General features: G+C 37.9%; 1 protein-coding gene across 4 annotated transcripts in view; it reads right to left on the reverse strand.

Moving 5' to 3' along the window:
* The window catches only part of LOC125245989 (protein phosphatase 1H-like), a 177,180-nt gene that overhangs the window by 81,035 nt on the left and 74,247 nt on the right, over positions 1–21,898 (reverse strand). For all 4 annotated transcript variants that reach the window (XR_007179666.1, XM_048156814.1, XM_048156813.1 and 1 more), the window contains exons 4-5: positions 17,076–17,188; positions 16,864–16,948 (exon numbers count right to left, since the gene is read on the reverse strand). Coding sequence is in view for 3 of the 4 variants with exons in the window: in XM_048156814.1 (XP_048012771.1) it covers positions 16,864–16,948; positions 17,076–17,188 (198 nt within the window). In the remaining variant the exon portion in view is untranslated. The remainder of the gene's footprint in view (positions 1–16,863; positions 16,949–17,075; positions 17,189–21,898) is intronic.

Genomic DNA, 21,898 nt, shown 5'->3' on the forward strand with positions numbered 1-21,898 from the left:
TTGCAAGGTTAGCTCACTTTCTGAAGGTCTAAAGAATGTCTGGTCCTGTCAACCACATGGAGTTTGTAAGAAGAGAAGCTGGAACAGACCTCGGCTGGATTGTGCTCGGCAGGCACATAATGCCATTGCTCAGCCTTTGATGATTGCCTGATTCTTTGAACATAATTGAGCACATACACATAGAACCTCCTACTTTCATTGTGTATGTAACCCAATACGACCTTGCTATCACAGAAAAAACTTTACAGAGTCTGGTTTGAAATCAATCTCATCCAAGATTAGATCTGATATCTCGACAGCTAACACAGCTGCACAAAGTTCTAACATAGGGTCGTCTAACATAAGGTTGTAGGTTCGTCTGGAGGTGTCAATTTAGCTTTACCCAAGACGAAACCAACGTTAATCTGTCCATCTTCATGGATCATCTTGAGATATGATACTGCTCCAATAGCCTTGAAGTAGGCATCTGAAAATATGCACAGATCTGTAAATGTTGCCTTTGAGAGTGACTTCAAGCTATATGTCTGTTGAACATGACTTCTTTCCAGGTCTTGCAATTAATTTCTCCACATTTCCCACTCCCTGCATTTCTCTTCATGGAGGGGCTCATCCCAGTTTTCTATTCCTTTTGACAGCTCTTTTAACAAGAATCTTACATGAATTGTGACAGGTGCTGCAAAGCCTAAAGGGTCATACAAGCTGTTAACAGTGGAGAGAATGCCACAACGAGTGAGAGGTTTGCTGTTATCTGGTGAGTGGAATGTAAAGGTGTCTGTTGATATTTCCCAGTTCAGGCCGAGACTACGGTGAGCTAGTATGGTTTTATCTCCAAAATCAAGATCTTTGATACTTTTAGCACAATTTTCAGGGGGAAAGGCTGCCAACACTAATGGGCTGTTTGTCATTATCTTGTCAAGCCTTATATTCAATTATGCCAGGGATGCTTGTGTCCTCCGAAGTAAGTCCACAGCTTCAACAGCAGTCGGAAATGATCTCAGACCATCATCCACATAAAAATCTCTCTTCACAAAGTTATAGGTGTCGGTTCCATGCATAAGCTCTCCTTCTTTGGCAACCCGATGAAGTCCGTAAATCGCCACTGCTGGGGGGCGCTATTTCCAAACACATGGACTTTCATCCTACATTCAATCACATCCTTTTCGAGATTATTGTCACGGAAAATAAATAAAAATAAATTAAAAAAAGCCTCGTGTCATCCATTGCTGCACACAAATGAGGTAAGCTTTGTGTTTTACATCATCTGACGCATGAACATGTTTACAAGACAGCAAACTCAGCGAAAAAAGCCAGCAAACTCGGGTTTGATTTGGGTATGCAAGAGCCTATATTGCTGTCTGTGTAATAACTAAAATAATGTTTATATATCATATTTTCTGGCTAGTTTAGTTTAGTTTTTTATAACATACCATACTTTAACCCAAACTGAATAATTAAAAACGTAAAAGTTTAAATGAGTAAATCTTCTATAAATATTCTTTAATATTAATTTTCTTTCCTGACATACTTCAATTCTTGTTAAAACACACTAGATATGCTTATTCTGTGCATTTTGAGCACTTTTTGTGTGAAATCATATTTACTTTGTCCATCAAATCTGTACTTTCACTTTAATTGAGACGATCGCGGCACTGCTGCTTCTGCTCTGCTCCTGCTATGCGCTGCCGCGCAGCCTCTGCGTGTGGTGTGAATGCTCTCATCTGTTAACATGGACACTGAAAAAAATACGCGCTGCTTACGCTCTGCTGACCCATGCGGTGTGAACCCGGCCTCACTCTTGTAGATATGAGGGATACCTTGTACTTCAGCTGTGAGACTTAAGCTATCCTTCAAGATGATGTGACTTTGACATGGGGGAAAGTAGGAGGTTCTACCACTGTCCAGCACATGTGTCTTGTAACTCAACACATTTGGCTTGTGAGAATTACCCAAGCATACATCTCCAATTATAAGCCAGCCTAAATCTGTTTTAATTGCAAAAGGAGCATTATGAGGCCCATTTATCTGGCGTCTCACCTTATGGACTCTCAGAGCATCACAACCCAACAGCATGAGGATCTGGGCACTATCATCCATTTCTGGAATCTCAGAGGCTATTCTTTTAAGATGAGGATGATTTCAAGCGACCTCTGGAGTAGGTATTTCTGCCCTGTTATCTGGAATATTGTTGCACTCGATTAGAGTAGGTAGTGCCAGGCTAATATTACCACTAACAGGCTCTATCTAAAATCTATCGGCTCTCTGTCCAGAAGCTTCAATAGTTACAGCACAGGTTTTCAGGAGATAAGGAGAAGCTTGACTATTTATGCAGAAAAACTAAAAAAACTCTGATCTTACTAGTGACCTGTTGCTCTGGTCATCGAGCATTGCAAACATTTTGACAGCGGCTTGAGGACTTGCCTTAGGATACACTCTAACTAAGCATATCTTAGAACAAGATTTAGCTGGCGAACCTTCCCCACAGTCTTTAGTACAGGCACTGTTCACAGGAGGCGAACGTTCTTCCTGCCCGCCATGATCTGAAGAAACGACTGAGCTTTTGGAGACCCATGGTGCTGGTCCTGGGTGGAGAGCAGTGGTGTGGTCTTCACTGTCACATTCCGTACACTTCACTATAACTTTGCAATTGCTTGCAATGTGGGAAGAAGATGCACAACATCGAAAGCAGATACCATGTTCCTTCAAGTAGGCCATTCGTTCCTCCATTGGCTTCAATCGAAAACCACAACACTTTTTCAGTGGATGTGGTTTATTATGTATCGGGCAGTTTTTAGGGTTTTCATCACTGGTGCCCGAGTCCTTACTGGGGTAGGCCTTTTGAGAGACGTCAATTTTATGAGCAGAAATGGGCATCCTCTGATGTGTTTGTTTGCTCAAAAATTTCTCACCTTTAAGGAGGACCAGCAATTGTGAAGCTTGGATTGTTTCTGGCCTTTGCCTCATAACAGACGAAGCTAAAAAAAAAAAAATACCAGAAAGGAGGGAAGAAGGCATTGTATTGTTCTTTATACAAACCCGATTCCAAAAAAGTTGGAACACTGTACAAATTGTGAATAAAAACAGAATGCAATGATGTGGAAATTTGAAATTTCAATATTTTATTCAGAATACAACATAGATGACATATCAAATGTTTAAACTGAGAAAATGTATCATTTTAAGGGAAAAATAAGTTGATTTTAAATTTCATGGCATCAACACATCTCAAAAAAGTTGGGGCAAGGCCATGTTTACCACTGTGTGGCATACTCTCTTCTTTTTATAACAGTCTGCAAACGTCTGGGTACTGAGGAGACAAGTTGCTCAAGTTTAGGAATAGGAATGTTGTCCCATTCTTGTCTAATACAGGCTTCTAGTTGCTCAACTGTCTTAGGTCTTCTTTGTTGCATCTTCCTCTTTATGATGCGCCAAATGTTTTCTATGGGTGAAAGATCTGGACTGCAGGCTGGCCATTTCAGTACCCGGATCCTTCTTCTATGCAGCCATAATGTTGTAATTGATGCAGTATGTGGTCTGGCATTGTCATGTTGGAAAATGCAAGATCTTCACTGAAAGAGACAACGTCTGGATGGAAGCATATGTTGTTCTAGAACTTGGATATGCATTTCAGCATTGATGGTGCCTTTCCAGATGTGTAAGCTGCCCATGCCACACACACTCATGCAACCCCATACCATCAGAGATGCAGGCTTCTGAACTGAGCGCTGATAACTTGCGTTGTCCTTGTCCTCTTTAGTCCGGATGACATGGTGTCCCAGTTTTCCAAAAAGAACTTCAAATTTTGATCCGTCTGACCACAGAACAGTTTTCCACTTTGCCACAGTCCATTTTAAATGAGCCTTGGCCCAGAGAAAACGCTTGCGCTTCTGGATCATGTATAGATATTGCTTCTTTTTTGACCTATAGAGTTTTAGCTGGCAACGGAGAATGGCACGGTGGATTGTGTTCACTGACAATGTTTCCTGGAAGTATTCCTGAGCCCATGTTGTGATTTCCATTACAGTAGCATTCTTGTATGTGATGCAGTGCCGTCTAAGGGCCCGAAGATCACGGGCATCCAACATGGTTTTCCGGCCTTGACCCTTACGCATAGAGATTGTTACAGATTCTCTGAATCTTTGGATGATATTATGCACTGTAGATGATGATAACTTCAAACTCTTTGCAATTTTTCTCTGAGAAACTCCTTTCTGATATTGCTCCACTATTTTTCAGGAATTGGTGATCCTCTGTCCATCTTTACTTCTGAGAGACACTGCCACTCTTAGAGGCTTTTTTTATACCCAATCATGTTGCCAATTGACCTAATAAGTTGCAAATTGGTCCTCCAGCTGTTCCTTATATGTACATTTAACTTTTCCGGCCTCTTATTGCTACCTGTCCCAACTTTTTTGGAATGTGTAGCTCTCATGAAATCCAAAATGAGCCAATATTTGGCATGACATTTCAAAATGTCTCACTTTCAACATTTGATATGTTATCTATATTCTATTGTGAATAAAATATAAGTTTATGAGATTTGTAAATTATTGCATTCCTTTTTTATTTACAATTTGTACAGTGTCCCAACTTTTTTGGAATCGGGTTTGTATATCATGCCATGAGAGAGCCATTTCTCTTGAAGGAAGTATGGTAGCTTTTCCACTATAGGATTTATTCTTCTAGCAGTATCCAGATATGTTAGGCCAGGCAGATAGCCATCTTGCTTAGCTGCCTGTAGTTCAGTCAGGAGATCACCTAACTCTCTCAACTTGATAAAGTCCTTAATGAGAACTCTGGGAAAGTTTTCTAGCCTTTGCAGAAGTGCATTTTCAATTATCTCAGGTGCACCGTAACATTCTGTTAATCTTTCCCAGGCATTGTGTAGTGCTGACATGAACTGACCGTAACCTTTTCACATGGTCAGATGATTCTTTGCCGAGCCACCTAATAATCAGGTCCAGCTCTTCGCCAGCTGTCAGGCCTAAACCCTCTGTTTCACCAACAAAGGCCGATTTGAATGCTCTAAAACTCTCAGGTCTGTCATCAAACTTAACGAGACTTGTATTTACAAGCTCATGACTTGCTAAATATTTTGCTAAGTCCAACATACCTGAGGATTCTAGCTCGTGAAACGGTACTGAATGCGGCCATGATGGGATAGAGGTCCTCGGAGAGAAACATGAAGCATGAGGATCATATGTTTCCTGTTTAACTTCATCTCTTAATGACTGATCAAGTGGCTGAGATGGCAGTTCAGTGAAGGCATCCTGTTCACGATTGATTTTAATAAGACTATGAGCAGAACAGTTGGGGTCTGAGGTCTCAGGGTACAGTGTGTTCCTGTAATTTGAATTCTAAATGTCTGTTTCTTTTAGCTTATTTAGGTCCACCCCACTTTGTGTTTCAACATAGTCTTTGGTGTGCTCCACTTTACTATGTGAAGACACAGAGAAGCTAGCACTTGAAATACTATCCTCAATTGCAGCTACAGCTGCTTTTAGCCTTCTGCCTGGGACAGAGCAGCAGCTTGTTCATTTTCATGTTGGAGCACCTCCAAATCTGCCTCCATTTTGGCTTTGTCCAGTTTATGGGACATTTCTAATTTAATCTTGTGCAGTTTGATTGCATTCTCTTTCTTTACAAACAATACATGAGTTTGTTTGTGACGATCAAGATTATCGTGATGAATGGGAGCGTTTTGAGCCGTCCTCAGAAGCTCAGTCTACTGTGCTCGTGGTTTCCTCTGCATTTTCCTCTGCAGAGGCTGTAAGCTTTTCAGCGTGATTCATGGTACAAATGTGACTGCAATCTTCTGCCATGTAACTTGATTTGCTTGTAGGATTATCATCTTTTTAATGTACTGTTCACCTTGCATCTACCAATGCAATTTAACAGCCAGCCAAACTCCATCCAAGTACAGACGAGTCAGGATTCATCATTGTCTTTGACGTTTAATAAGATGCCGAGTACATTATGAATTAAGAGTAAAACTGCAAAAAACAGCAAATAAACAGTAATCCGAAAAATTAACCAATGACTGAAGAGCATTCATGTAAGTAGTTCTGAAACTCTTATCTGAAAATACCCCAAATGAAATCAATGTAATCAATTTACTTAAATGGGATTATCAGATGACCAAGAAATTGACAACAAATACAAATATTGACTCATATATAGAAGTTATCTTATCAAAGTAGATTGAGATTAACACATTGATTGCTATGTCAAACAAAGGCTAGGCTAATAGCTAAAGGCTATCATCACAAAAATTATATTAAATCAAAGCTCTAAACAAACTTATCACAAATATATGAAAATATGTATCATCAAGTATTATGTAAAGAAGAATTAACTTACAGATGATGCTTTTTCAAACACAAAACAAAGGATGGTATCCGAAGATTGAGGAGTTGACTGCATGAGAAATGTGATCACTTATTTTTCTAGAGAACTGCCACTCAGGGCGCCAAAACTACACAACTATACAAGTGACAAGTAAATTTGGAGCAGAACACTATTATTTTTAATATAACAACCAGAGAGTGCCAAAAAAATAATTTTATGATCCGAAAGAGGTGCATGGCAATAAGCAACTTCAGTAACATATTGGACACATCCTGGGTCGATTAACCATAAATCAATCCTTGACTGCAAAGATCTAGAGGAGTTACTCCAAGAATAACACTTTTCATTAAAATTCAAGAATCTCCAAATATCCACTATAGAAAGATGGGTACATAGAAGGGTAAATAAAGGGAAAAATATCGCGTTCAATATCGATATGTATCGCCGTCGATATTGAACGCGATATTGCGTGGCTTATCAGTGATCTACGGCCTCTGTCTATTAAATGCCGCTCCATTTGAAAGCAGGTGATGGCGATTTAGCGGTAATCAGGGAACCGGCTTTACTGAAGAAATGCGCGTGACAAAAGCATTCGATACATCGCCCAGCCCTATTAAACAAGTCACATCAAGTTAAGTTAAGCATGCAATATTGGAAATAAACTGAAACAATAAAAACATAGGCCTATGCGATCGCCTCATTTAGATATTGTTGCATAATTAAAATGAAAAATGACACACAAGGTATCATGTAAGTCTAAATAAACTGTTTTAAAGACAGACGTTTATTGTGAAGTTCAAAGAACTTTAATTTCTTGTCTGTCCATTATTTTCTGACAGCCATGCGGAGAAACTGGGCAGGGATTTAAATGATGTCGCCCTCTGAATGTAGATATGATGGCTGGATCACGTTTACATTACACTGAGATCCGACCACAATGAGTCCTCGACTACCCCAGAACCAGGACACGCTGATCGGATAACATTCCGATCACAAACGCGTTTACACTTGTCATTTCAATGCGTATGTGGACAACATCCAGATACAGGTCGCATGTTAATGCCAAGTGTAAACGAAGCCATATTTTTAGCTTGGACTGAAGAATTGTGACCATAAAAATTTCCCCAGACAAATACAGAATTATCCAGTTTGGCAACTATAAGTAACCATCTACCTTCTTTTGAGGTAACCAATTCCTATACGTCACCTTTAAACTTATTTAGAAGAATAGCGATACCTGCCGAATGATGACAAAGAATAGAAGATTTGATCTCCCCACTGGGAACGCCACCATTTAAAGGGGCTCTATGTAAGATTTTTACTTTAATAAAGCATAAAAATACCCTAATATGTTTGCAGATATTTAGGAAACATGCTAAGTTCGCCTACTTGTTTCTCAGAAAAACAATGCTACAGCCAGATATTCTACTTGGAAAATGTGCGTTCCGGACGTCCGGTTTCGATATGAGAGAGTAGCACGCATTTCACGACGGCTCCGTAAAAAATCTAATTATAACTTCGTCAGAACATCTTTTCAGTTATTTTGAGTTCTGATAAAATTATAGTCTCACATTCTAGAAACTACTAGCCGACTTCAGGATTTAACTTGTCCAGTTCTCTAAACATGCCGGCCAAATCTCGGAAAACCCCAGACCAGGCCGTGATAGCCTCCGGCTCTAGTGTGGAAGAAACGCCTGAGGAAGATGCTCCAGAGGCGGGTAGTTCAGCCATCCTCAACGCGATCTCTTCCCTTCGCGCGGAACTTATTTCAATCAAATCAGACATTGGGGAAATTATAGACTCAAAGATCGAACAGCTCGCTGTCGCTATCAGAGGAGAACTGTCAGCATTTAAAAATGAGGCCAGCGCAGCAATTTCAGAGATTAAGGTTACGATGGATGACCATGCTGCGAAATTAACAAGCCTGGAAAATTACGCTTCCACTTCTTCTGACACAGTGGTCAAGATAGAACAAGATTTGGGAAAGCTAAAGCGTACCGTGGAGCAACTTACTGAAAAATGCATAGATCTCGAAAGCCGCAGCAGAAGACAAAATATCCGCATACTGAACATTAAAGAGGGCGCTGAATCCGGAGTGAAGCCTAGAGATGGAAGAAATAATGCAAAAGGCGGCCAGGATGCAGCAGATTGTCTTCAGGGGCCAAAGAATCAACATCTTTCCGGACTATCCGCCTGCGGTGGTAAAGCAATGCGCACTTTTCAAACGCGCGAGGGGGTTGCTGAAGGATAAACCCGGAGTCAAATACGGATTGCAATACCCTGCTAAACTGAGGGTCTCGTACAACGGCAAAGAGTTCTACTTTACCGATCCAGATAAAGCGGTCAGGTTTGCTGAAAGTAACTTTGAAGTTTCAGAACCAGTGTAAAGGATGTCGTTGGACTGAGTCAAGTAAGATAAGAATAATGTGACTGCTGATCTTTAATGTTAAACACTGACTCTTTACATGACTCTTTAAGTGACTTTTGTTGTGTTATGTTATATTGAGATGCTCCCTTTGAACTCCTTATTACGGAGCTGTGCTGTTACGAGTTTTTGGAAGTTTAAGGTTTGACACTTTTTGAAGGTATCTGTTAGGTTTTATTTGACTGTATCTTTTATATCATTTGTTATTATATTTTTCTTTACTTTTTGTGTAATTTCGTATCGCGCCGCAAGTTCTAGTTGGTCGGTTAGATGACGGGATTAATGTTTACGTTTTGGGGAATGTGGCATGGTGGCCTGTTTAAAATACCTCAAAGTAATATACATGCAGTGAAGATGATTGGCCTGATTTCTATTCAAGCAAAAAATAACAACTCAAAGTAACAGAAAAGGTCTCAAATTCATCTCCTGGAATGTTAAAGGATTAAACCATTCGGTTAAGAGAAGCAAGACATTATCACATCTAAAATCTCTTTCCTCAGATATAATCTTTCTGCAGGAAACTCATCTGAAAGAGGACTCTAAAGATAAACTAAAGGGTATTTGGATAGGACAGATCTATCAATCTAATTTTTCAGTTAAATCTAGGGGGGTTGCTATTTTATTTCGAAAAGGGGTTCCATTTAAACAAAACACTCTGAAAACGGATAGGGAGGGTCGTTATATTATTCTATCTGGTGAGATTTATGGTTTCCCGATTACGTTAACAAATGTGTACGGTCCAAATTATGACGAACCCGAATTTTTTAGAAAGGTCTTTTCTCTCATTCCTAAATTGTCTCAAACAAATCTTGTTATAGGTGGGGACTTTAATTGCGTCCTTGACGCATATCTTGATAGATCATCGCTCAAAATTTCTCCGCAATCTAATTCAAGAAATTTTTTGAATGCTTTTATTAATAATTCTAATTTGGTAGACATATGGAGACTTATGTACCCAACCGAAAGAGATTATACATTTCACTCACATGTACATAATGTATACACCCGTATAGATTTTTTTTTTAGTGGACAGCAACCTTATTTCCAATATCCTAAACTCTAAAATTCATGATATACTGATTTCAGACCACGCCCCAGTCTCATTTGAAGTTGTTTTCGATCAAACATCTCTTATCCGCCCTTTATGGAGGATGGATCCTCAATTAATCGACGATCCTAAATTCATTGATTTCATGAGTTCGCAATTGGAAATTTTTTTCGATAGCAATGATAAGCCAGAGACATCATCAGGACTGCTCTGGGAAACGTTAAAAGCATTTATAAGAGGTTGTGTTTTATCATATCAAGGGTATCGGAATAAATTATACAAAACAAAATTAATTGATTTAGAGAAACAAATTCATCAGCTAGATATTGAAAATGCACTAAACCCCTCATTAGATACTTGTAAGAAAATTTTACAGTTAAGGTACGAATACAATAATATAGTCTCTACTAAAATTAATAGAACTTTTCATTTCATTAAACAGAAATACTTTGAATTTGGAGAGAAGCCCCATAAATTACTAGCCAGACAATTGCGTAAAATAGATAGTGAAAGGACAATTGATAAAATAAAAACCAAAGGTGGGACACACTGTATCGCAACTAAAGAGATAAACCAGTGTTTTAAGGAATTTTATTTAAAGTTATACTCTTCAGACTCTGAGTTGGACCCACAAGTAATGGACACATTTTTACATAATTGTAAACTCCCCACGTTATCTCCTGAAGATCGGGCATCTCTTAATAAACATTACTTTAGAGGAATTAAAGAACACAATAAATACTTTGAAGAGCGGGAAAACTCCCGGTCCTGACGGGCTGCCAGTTGAACTATATAAAAAATTCAGCGATATCCTTACTCCATATTTGCTTAAAATTTTTCAGCAAGCATTAACAATTGGACTACCACCGACTTTTTCTGAGGCTATTATCACGGTAATTCCAAAAAAAAGTAAAAATCCTGAAGAAGTCGAGGCATACAGACCTATCTCCCTTCTAAACGTTGATCAAAAAGTATTATCCAAGACACTTGCTAATAGACTCTGTAAATTAATTAATAAATTGGTTAACACAGATCAGAATGGATTCATTCCAGGAAGAAGCACTATGCAGAATATTAGACGACTATTTAATATAATTTATCATCATAAGGCAAGCCGAGACAATTTGATTGTAATCTCGTTGGATGCCGAAAAGGTGTTCGACCGAGTGGAGTGGCGTTATTTGTTTGCTGTCCTTGAGAAATTTGATATGGGAGATGAGTTTATAACTTGGATTAAAATTTTATACAGTAGTCCATCAGCACGGGTTTTAACAAATAAAACAATTTCAGACTCTTTCTTTCTTCCAAAAAGAGGAACTAGACAGGGTTGTCCCCTCTCACCTCTTTTGTTTGCGTTAACTGTAGAGCCCCTTGCAGAAACCATTCGATCTAACTCTTGCATACACGGCTTCAATACTTCAAATACCATTAATAAAATATCACTGTATGCGGACGATATTTTGCTTTATATTACTCAACCACAGGTGAGCCTCCCTGTGGTACTCAAGATTATCATTACCTTTGGGAAATTTTCTGGCTTTAAAGTTAATTTTGAAAAAAGTGAACTCATGCCCATTGGTTTAAAGGATTTGTCCGTAATACATTCTTCCCCATTTAAGGTTTCCACAGAAAAAATTGTATACTTGGGAATTGTGGTTACGTGTAAATACTCTCTGCTCTTCAAAGCTAATTTTAACCCCTTATTATCTAAGTTACAGAATTGTATACAGTATTGGAGGACTCTCCCAATCTCTCTAATTGGCAGAATAAATATCAATTACGTGTTTGGAGACAGATAAGAGAATACCTTAAGATAAAATCACTCTCTCTCTTAATTCAAATTGCAAATAACCCATCATTTCCCCCTTCAAGGTTGGATACAACCTTTAATCAATGGAAAGAATTGGGTATCCGCACAGTCAAGGATCTTTATCTGGACGGGGCGTTAGCTTCCTTTATGCAATTACAACAGAAATATAACCTCCCAAAACAAAATTTTTTCAGATTTTTACAAATAAGGAATTACTTGCGTACACATAATGTTTCCCTAGATGAGATCCCATCTTCAGTCATCGATGATTGTCTCACACAGTTTAGGGGAAACAAATGTCAGCTATCTTTAATTTATGAAAGGTTACTAACAGTTTTTTCCCCCACTACAAAGTTGATCAGAGAGGAATGGGAGCGAGAGATTGGAATTGGAATCTCAGAAGAGATTTGGCAAAGTGGATTGGAGGATATTGATAAACAATCGATCAACACTAGATTATGCCTCATTCAGTTTAAGGTCCTACATAGATTACACTTCTCTAAAAAGAAATTACATAGGATTTTCCCCAATGTCTCTCCTATTTGTGATAAGTGCAAAGCAGAGGATGCCGATTTAGCTCATAGTTTTATTTTCTGTCATAAACTACAGGGATTCTGGTGTGAGGTTTTTAAAGTGCTTTCAGATGTCCTTGATGTATATTTGGACCCAAACCCAGTGCTCATTATATTAGGGCATTCTGATTATACATATTCATTTAACAGTGCTCAACAGAAATTCCTTACATATTGTTTGATAATAGCCAAGAAGCTGATATTACTGTTCTGGAAAAAGGTTAATCCTCCTACTGCTAAACTATGGCTTGAGGAACTGATATCTACTCTGCACCTGGAACGAACCAGATACCTTTTAAAAGGCAATATTAGACAGTTTCACAAGATCTGGGACCCTTTCTTCTGTTACCTCGAGAGGAATTCTATCCCTTAATGCAATGTATTGTAACTTAAAGCTGTTTTGATTGTCACTGTATTGTAAATTTACAGGCTGGGGAAGGGGTGTTACATTTAATGTGTTTGTTTTTTTGTTTGTTTGTTTTTTTTGTGTATATCAGAAAATTAATCCTAGAATTTGTGATAATTACAAAGTTATTCTATGACTGAATAAAAAACTCATTTGCCGGAAAATGTGCGTTCCATGTCGGAATGTCTGTTTTTGTTTTGGTCTCTGTGAAACCGTGTGCTGCAGTTTATCCAATAGTATTTCAACATCACAGGTTGCCAGTTGGCGGAACACACTGCATATTGCAGCCATGGAAAGCATCAAACAAACTGGGTCAGAGAATCCGGCAATAACGTCAGCTGCGCGTTCTCGCTCTCTTCTCTGTCACGGTGAAATGACACACACCCGCGCGGGCACCTCCTCTCTCTCGTCTCATTCGCTCCGGTTAAGTAGTGCTTGTATAGAGTACCCCAGGGATGACGTGTTTTTGTAGGCCAACCCGGAAGTTAGCGGCACACGGGTTCCCTTGATTGAAAGCCTATGCATTTTTCCCATAGACTTTTGGAAAATCGCAGAAAATAAGCTCTGTGTTTAACAAAGGGTTATGACACTTACACGTTTTGTCTATCAAGATAATCTTTACAAGTTAACACAACATTTATAGATTTTGAAGCCTAAATAAAGTCGTCAGATATAAAAGGCTAACAGTAGGCTATAAACGGACTACAACCATGGTCGCGGATCAACGTCACCACCACCAAGCTTCCTCAAACTTTATTTAGAAAACAACTTTATTTATAAACATTCTCGCTGATTATGATCTGTGCTGTTATGAATACTTATCCACTTTTTCATGAGAAATGCAAAGGAAGTAGTCCCTTTTAGCAATCTGTTAGCAACCGCCGATTTTAAGACATAGAAAATGTTTTTGTTTTATGTCATAGATCAAAACGTGAAAGTATTTAGAGGCTTTGTTAACCAAAGACCTTATTTCAGGCGATTTAGCAAAAAACCCATTTAAAAAACCCATAGAATTTACGGCGTTGGAACTGAAAGTCCTAAAATGCCAACTCGCTTCCGGGTTTTGCCTACAAAAATGCGTATCCCTGAGGCACTCTATTGCGCATAATTTTAGTAATTTCCGCAGGTTTCGCACTCACACCAAAAGCGCGTGCACCACTGATCTATATTATTGAAGCGAACAAGCCATGCTCAGTCTCAAACAGAGACAGAAATCAAACAGAGTCACAAGTACCAAAATAAGCGCATTCCTGCGCTTAAACTGCCAAATACATACAAAGGTATGTCAAAACCAGCGGCACAGTAAGTAAGATAAACAGATTAACACAGTCAGTTTTGAATCGTTAAATAGCAAAGAAAGTGAACCCATATCATGTGTAACAGTATTGGGTCCGTTGAACACCGTTCATAAACTCTTAAAGGGACAGCAGTCCAATATTCCTGCTGCTGTCTGTCATGTTAATCAAAGAACAAAAGACAAAGAAAATCACTTTCTGCTCTTGACTGAATACATTTTATAACGTTAATGGTAAGAATTATTTGACTACAGTAGACTACAGAAATTAAGGTAACCAATGCAAAATAACACAATGTGTTATTTTACATTTGATTACTTTAATTTCTGTAGTATTTCTTACCTGAATAAAAACCCAGTTAACCCGAAAAACGTAGTTTCATAGCTCTCTCTTTTTTTTTTTTTTTTTTTTTTGCATTTATTTGAGCTGTTTATATTTTATTACTGACTGTTACTTATTTTTTTAATGAAAATAAAACTGCATTGAAGAAAAGTAGATTTTTGTTTGTATATGTTGTCATTTATAGTTCTTAGAAAGAAAATCAGAATCAGCCGATCACACTAACAAGAAATCAGAATCGGCCAAGTAAATTGCAATCGGTGCATCTCTACGAAAAAGCCTCTGAATCCATCTAAATATTTCTATGAACAACAGCATATCAAAACAGATAAATCAACTCATCAGCTTACAGTGTTTAAGTTTCCTCAGCTTTCATTGTCAGTTGCGTTCCCTATTGTTGCTGGCAACCATATGCTGTAAAAACTGGCAACCCTCGTCTTTGAACGAGGGGGCATTTGTACGCCTAACAAAAATAAACATGGACTTCCTTTTAGTGAAATCAGACATAAAATAATCTTATTTGGATGTCAGAACAATGTTATATAAAGAACCCTGCAACAATGAAATTGACAAACCAGTTGGTATTGATCCACTCCAGACTTAAAGAGTCACATCACCTGGACAAATGTTTTATGACCCAAGGACTGAGCACCCTATTTCAGTTTGACTGCCTAGCCAGTATAGTCAATAACTCCTACTCAGTTAATATTCATCTTGATATTCATCAACAGACAGTTTTTCTTCATCAATAAAAACATCTGCTCCATGAAAGTAAGCTCTTTCCCTTCTCTCGCCACTTTTACCCTTAACCATAGCAACTTCCTCTGTTGTCTTTTTTGCAAATGTCAGGTCCTCTGCCAGGCGAACACCTCTTTCCTTGAGTGCAGAATGATCCCGTGCACCTTTCCAGGCTTTCTCTCTGTAGGTCCGGAGCGCAAACTGGATGATGACTGGCCTAGGATGGTTACATCGTCCCAGGACACCCAATCCTGTGGATTGTGTCCATGTAAAATCGGATGTCATCGACCTCGCCTGGAGTCAGAATTTTAAGAATTTCGAGCACTTTGATACTGATATTTTCTCCTTCTGTTTCTCTGAGGTCGTTTAGCCTCAAATTCCATCTCCTACTGTAGATCTCTACTTGATCACACGTGCCTTGAACTATCCGGACCACTTGCTCAATTTGCGACACCTTGTTCTCATTAGTCTTGACCCTTGCAGATAGCGATTTCATCTCCTCTGCCACAAAGTCAGCCATCTTAGAAAGATTTACTATAGCGACCGAGATCTAGGCAATTTGTTGTTCCATCGCTGAAAAGCGATCCGTGAGGGCATTGACAGCACAAAGTATATAGGCATTAGAGACTTTGGGGTCTCCTTGACAGAGTTTTTTTTGAAAGAGGACTGCCTGTTGGAGTATTTGGGGATGAATCAAAGTCTCCAGATGATGCATCGAGAAGCAAAGAATGTAACTTTCTGTCTTTGTTCTTTGGCATTTTGGAAAATTTGCATGTGGGCTGGCAGTGTGATTTATCAATATACGTCACAGTCTGATGTTGAGGTTTTTATTAATGAAAAAATGAATGCATTCTACTTTTAAAGCGAGTTCCAACTCCCCACCTTGTAAATACAAGTTACAAATTCGCCCAGAAGATGGAAACTCCTCAAAAATGCCTCAGAGCTCGAACCAACACAACCATTCAGGTCGCCATCTTGCGCCACCCCCTCAGCATAAGCAAGTCTCTGTCATGAAAATTCAAATGCAGCATCATTGCTTAATGTTTTGTGTCCACTGGTGTGGAGAGAGAGGGGCAGAGCGAGCATTTTCAATTCATTCCCATGAATTGAAAATGCACGCTCTGCTCCTCTCGCTCCGTGCCAGTGGCCACGCAGAGTTAGTCTGACAGCGAAAACAAGGCAAGTGAAGAAAAGAAAAGTGGACATGGAAAACAGACGATTCAAATGTCAGTGAACTAAAATTTGTTTAATTTTGCCTGACTACTACAACGCAAAGCTAGCGAGTTGAACAAAAAAATAAACGGTATGTGAGAAAGTAGTGTTTGATTTTATATTATTAGTTACAGAAAGGCAAACTAAAGGCTATAATACTTTCTCATTTACCGTCAACATTCATCAAATACATGTCTATATCATTAAAACAAATCTATGAATATCTAATTAACATTTAATTTAACAAACCTTGCATATTTAATCAAATCCAGCTGTGAGATCTTCTGATGTGTCTATTTGTAGCCCGCATGAACGTGTGTATTCTGTGTATGACAGTCAGTCCGTGTGAAGTGAATGTGGACTACAGAGTTCAGCTTCACTGGAGACTCGATCGACAAACTTTAAATCCTTGATTTTAAAATATGCTGTGCTATATCCAGTTGTCCACTATGTCATATTCATGCTATTTTCACTGTGTGCTGTATGTAAAAACCTTGTCTTTACCTGTCTTTTACCTAAACATGTTTATTTTAAAGATTTATTTATTTTTTTTAAATATTTTTTATGTATTTTAATTTCATTTTCATTCATTAATTTCATTTTCATATTTCTAAGGATTTGGTCTATTTGACATATAAACTGTTTCCAAGGAGCGAATGACATGGCAACTTACAAGGAACTGAAGTCTTTGTCTCTCGGACTCAGGGGTGAATTCTGTGGACATAGGAACTATTTCTCCATTTCTGATTATAATGGCTCTGAGGAGTAAAACACACGGAGAGAGAGAGAGAGAGAGAGAGAGAGAGAGAGAGAGAGAGATGTACACATAAGGAAATTATCAAATCTGTACATACATGTGTATAAATACAATTAAATATGTCTTACCTGCTATCTCCAGCATTGGCAACATACAGCTTTCCCAGCAGAAAGACAACTACAAGCACAGTGCAGCCACCAGAGATGTTGTATATAGATTTTTCCCTCTCGATTTGGGCATCCTGAAATAAACAGAGAGATATGGAGATGAAATTAAGAAAAGCAACTATAAAATAAACTGTTACTACATTTGTTTGGATAAACCATGTTCAAAATAATTCGTAATCATTGTAAAATATCTAATATATGTACACCTATGGCCACACATCAGCTGAATTCTATACATTTTATGTATCAAAAATAAAAGGCAATAATAAAAAAATATTACGCCACAATTATTTAGTGTTATTATATTTATTGTTATTATTTATTGTTATTAACTGACATTATTACCATGAAATTAAAATATTTGATAACACTTTAGTATAGGGAACACATATAAACTATCAACTACAACTTTTCCCTCAATAATCTACTAATTTACTGCTTATTAATAGTTGTTATATGTGATGGTTGCAGCAGAGATGAGACGTATCCGGACTTCAGCAATATAGGTTATTTATTTAACAAGAGACAGGAACAACCAAAACAAATCTAAGCAAACAATAAGAACCAACAAAGGAGTCCAACTTAAAGGGAGTGCCAACAGACAGGTGCAGGGAATCCAGGGAATGGCAGGAAGCTGATGAGGGAAGTGAGTACAAGTGTGCAAACAAGGAGGATAATGGGAACTGGAGTCCAGGACAGAGGGGAACTGTGACAATAGTTAGTTAATGGGTTAATAGGTAGTTGTTAAGTTTAGGTATTGGGTAGGATTAAGAATGTAGAATAAGGTCATGCAGAATAAGGCATTAATATGTGCTTTATAAGTACTAATAAATAGCCAATATTCTATTAATATTGAATAGTGTTGTCTTTTACCACATTGTTTTTGCTGCTACTAAAAATAAAAAGCCACATGAGATCAGCCTTACAGTGATTTTACCATAGTTATAGGTGTTCAGTTCTCTAGCAATGGTGTTAAGACAATATCGTAATACCAGTGTAATACCCATGTCATTATACAAATTTGTGTCCTCATAAATCACAAAAACACACACACACACACACACACACACACACACACACAAACACACACACACACACACACACACACACACACACAAACTTTATACAGTCTTCATCTCATGTACATCATTCACATGACTTTTCACAAAAGAACACTTTATTTGAGTGTTGGATAAAAGTTTATTTATGTGTTGTTTGGTTTTATGTGTTGTGTTTTATGTATTATGAAACTTTTTATGCTGCCATTTTGGATTGGACTGCCAGGAAGAAGAGATTTTATATCTCAATGGGACTATCCTGGTAAAATAAAGAATAAATACAATTTCTTATTTTTTTTAATACTACTGTTACTGCAGGTGGGGAAGAAGGAGAACTGAAATGGGGATCTTTTGTAGCAGTTTTAATAAATCAAAATGTGATAATCCGAAAAGGCGTGAGAGAAACAAAATGCAGTGTAACATCTTTGCATAAACAAAGACAATAACTGACAAGAGAAAAAACACAAACACATGCTATATATACACAGTAGAAACTAACAACTAAACTAGACACAGGTGAACATAATGATTTAATTAAGAAACTAATCAGTGACTATGGAAACAAACTGACAGAAAATAAACACAGGGAACAGGAACTCAGAAATGACTGGAACGGAAAAACTTCACAAACAGTCTCAAAGCAGAACTGACAAATACCTAGTTCTGTCATGAAACTCTAGATGGCACAGGCTGATAGTTCCTTAACTCAATTTGGTAGCGATCACATTGTTATCTACATAGCGCAGCTGATTGGTTGCTGATGCTCTATTGGCCAATGAGCTGTGGCTCAACAGTCAAATACCCGTAGCGTTTGCGGTTTCATAAAGCAACTGAAATCAACATCTAAGATAAATGGACACTCTTTTACTCCATATCTCTGTGCATATTGTGTGTTAATTTATAAATGAGCAATCATAATGTAAACTAGCATCATGTTTAACAGTCTGTGGAGTGATTTACCAAGTATATAAGCTGTAGCGTTAATGCAATTGTGTTTATGCAGCAGCAGTCTATGTATGTTTTGCTGTGAGGATATGCCGTCTAAGCTACGGTTATCAGAAAAGGTTAAAGCGAAATAAGCTTTCACGCTTTCAACGGGGTTACCAGGTACAGCTGCATAAAGCCTGATTTATACTTTCGCCTGGGTCCACACCGCGAGCCTCCGCTGACTGACGTCATTGTTCTATTCTTTGAAATGACAGGAGGCGACTTGGAGAAATTGTTCTCTAAATCAGCAGGAAGCAGCAGTGAGAAGAAGTAAGGTACACATGACAATGTTTATTCTAGTAACTTTTACACTTCACCAAAACCACACTGCAAAAAGAATCGTGTAAATCCCAGTGAACCTTGAGATTATTACTTGTGACATTAGAACAAAATATATGGATATGAGAACATGTATACAATTATATTAATCTAATATTAAAATATTAATAATTAATAAACATTTTCATTTAATTTCATGAACATTTTTATTAAACATGGACCTTTATTTTCATTAAAATGGATTATTTCTGGTATTGTTGGCACATTTTGTAATTGTAAGCAACTAATTGAGATATATATTTCCAAGGACAATATTTCATTAGCTATGCTTAATGTGTGCAGTTGATTTGAGCTGCACACAGCGTCAGAGCATTCTCCTGTCTTTCTTATTGCTCAACAGTTTTTTCACTTATCAAAAGAATCATGTCAATGATACATCAAATGATTTATTACATTTGTTCAGGTGGTTGCTGGGGTTCTCATCTCTATCAACTTGCAAAATTTATTGTTAATGAGAACACAGTGCTAGAGCTAAGCCATTCGGCATGGTAGCCCAGGCACACATTGTCATAGGCCACTAGAGATAAGCCATTTTAGGCATAGTAGCCCAGGCACACATAGATATTAAAACATGCAATCTCATGGCTCTTTGAAAAAAAAAAAAAGGGGGGGAGGGGGGAGGTTTGTCTTATCTTGTCCTGAGGGTGAAAAATTGCTTTACAAATGTATAGCAATAGTCTTTTCAGCATTGCACAACTGTGCTACAAACTCCAAATCTACAGCGGCTGGGAAAAGCTGCGCAACTGTGCAGCTTTATTTGGCATTGGCTGCACAGCCTGTAAATTATCTGTAAAAGATGTGTGGGGGAGGGCTCTGCACTTTTCTTGTGTCTCCTGCTTTGTTGGGGGGCTTATTTCATGTATGTTATATGTGCAGTAGCAGCATGTCTTACATGCTCACAGCCAGAGATGGGCAGTATTTATGATACATGTATTTCAAATACGTATTTCAAATACAAAGTAGTATTTTGTAATTTGTATTTGATAGGGTTGATGAAAATGACTTCGTATTTTGTATCAAAATACTTTAGTGTTTTGTATTTTTGTATTTTTTAAAATACTGTAAAATACTTTGTAAGAAGTCTACATGATGACATCATAAAAATGCGTGATTGGTGCTTACTCAGTGGTTTGCCCAGACTTGTTCAGAACAGATGTTAAGTTTTGGTATTCGTTTTTAGTAGCCTAGGCTAAATAGTTTAATTTACATAATTTTCTTTTAAAAAATTATACCGAGCTGCAGCCCCCTATATTTATAATTAACAATCAATTGATTAATTAGTTAGAATCTAGTTGCTATGAATAAAGGAGCCATCAGTTGTCTTCTTATAAATGACTTGTTTGTCATTGAGCCCGTGTTTCTGATGCAAAGTAGGCCCTTCGTTACCAAACATCAAGTAACTAAATTAGGATACAATTATAAGTCATTCGCAAACTGTTAAAAATTAAACTGTTGGTTACTTTAAAACTAACCTTCATCTGGGTGATCACAGGGATATGTGAATATTTGATGTGTTGAATCCAGCCACTAGAGGTCACTTATTCAGTCCTTCATTTTGTGGAATCATGGGAGGTGTTGTTTTCATGTCTACAGCCAGTGGAAAAGAATCGGGATAGGACTCGGGCAGAAATCATGTTTATGGATGAGATTATTAACGTTACTGTAGTATGAAGCAGAGCAGGACTGAGTGTTGTGGGAGCTGAACGAGACCGCTGGAGAGATTGATAATGAGAGACAAGCGCGAAACGTCTCGAGAGCAGCAGAACTTTTATTATGCCATAGTCGCCACTTCTGCTTTCTTTTGCTCTAGCTTATGTTGGGTAATGCAGCGCTGTTTATCATATTAGATACATTTGTGTGTTGAAAGTTGTTATAATGCAACTCTGTGCTTTCACTCGGCGGCTGCTATGAGGCACTTGTTGCACACTGCAGTAAACTAGATCAAATAGTCATGGTAAAACATGGTACTCGCAGTAAATCAAGAAAACGAGATTTAAACACATAACATAGTTTTCTGTTGATGAATGAATACAAACAGTTCCTCATCTGTCTAATAAAACCTATAATTTGTTTATTAGACAGATGAGGAATATAATGCGTATTTGGTGTTTCCATGGTTTCTACAAAATAAAACCAGAAATCGAGGGTAACGCTGGTATGACGTGATTGATAGGCGACACACGGACAAGGTCCATGTCCTGGTTAAAATTGCACATTTCTCTGGATTTAAACATTCTTGGAAACATTTGGGATAATGTAAGTACACAAGTCAACAAAATATATACACTGTTCTAGTAGTTTTTGGATATTTTAATCTAAAAACCCTACATATTTGTGCCTTTAACTGGTTGCATATGTCAGATTTATTAATTGACTCTGGCAGAGAAAAGCTGTTGCTAT

This window comes from Megalobrama amblycephala, linkage group LG14 (genome assembly GCF_018812025.1).
Source record: "Megalobrama amblycephala isolate DHTTF-2021 linkage group LG14, ASM1881202v1, whole genome shotgun sequence".
NCBI classification, from domain to species: domain Eukaryota; kingdom Metazoa; phylum Chordata; class Actinopteri; order Cypriniformes; family Xenocyprididae; genus Megalobrama; species Megalobrama amblycephala.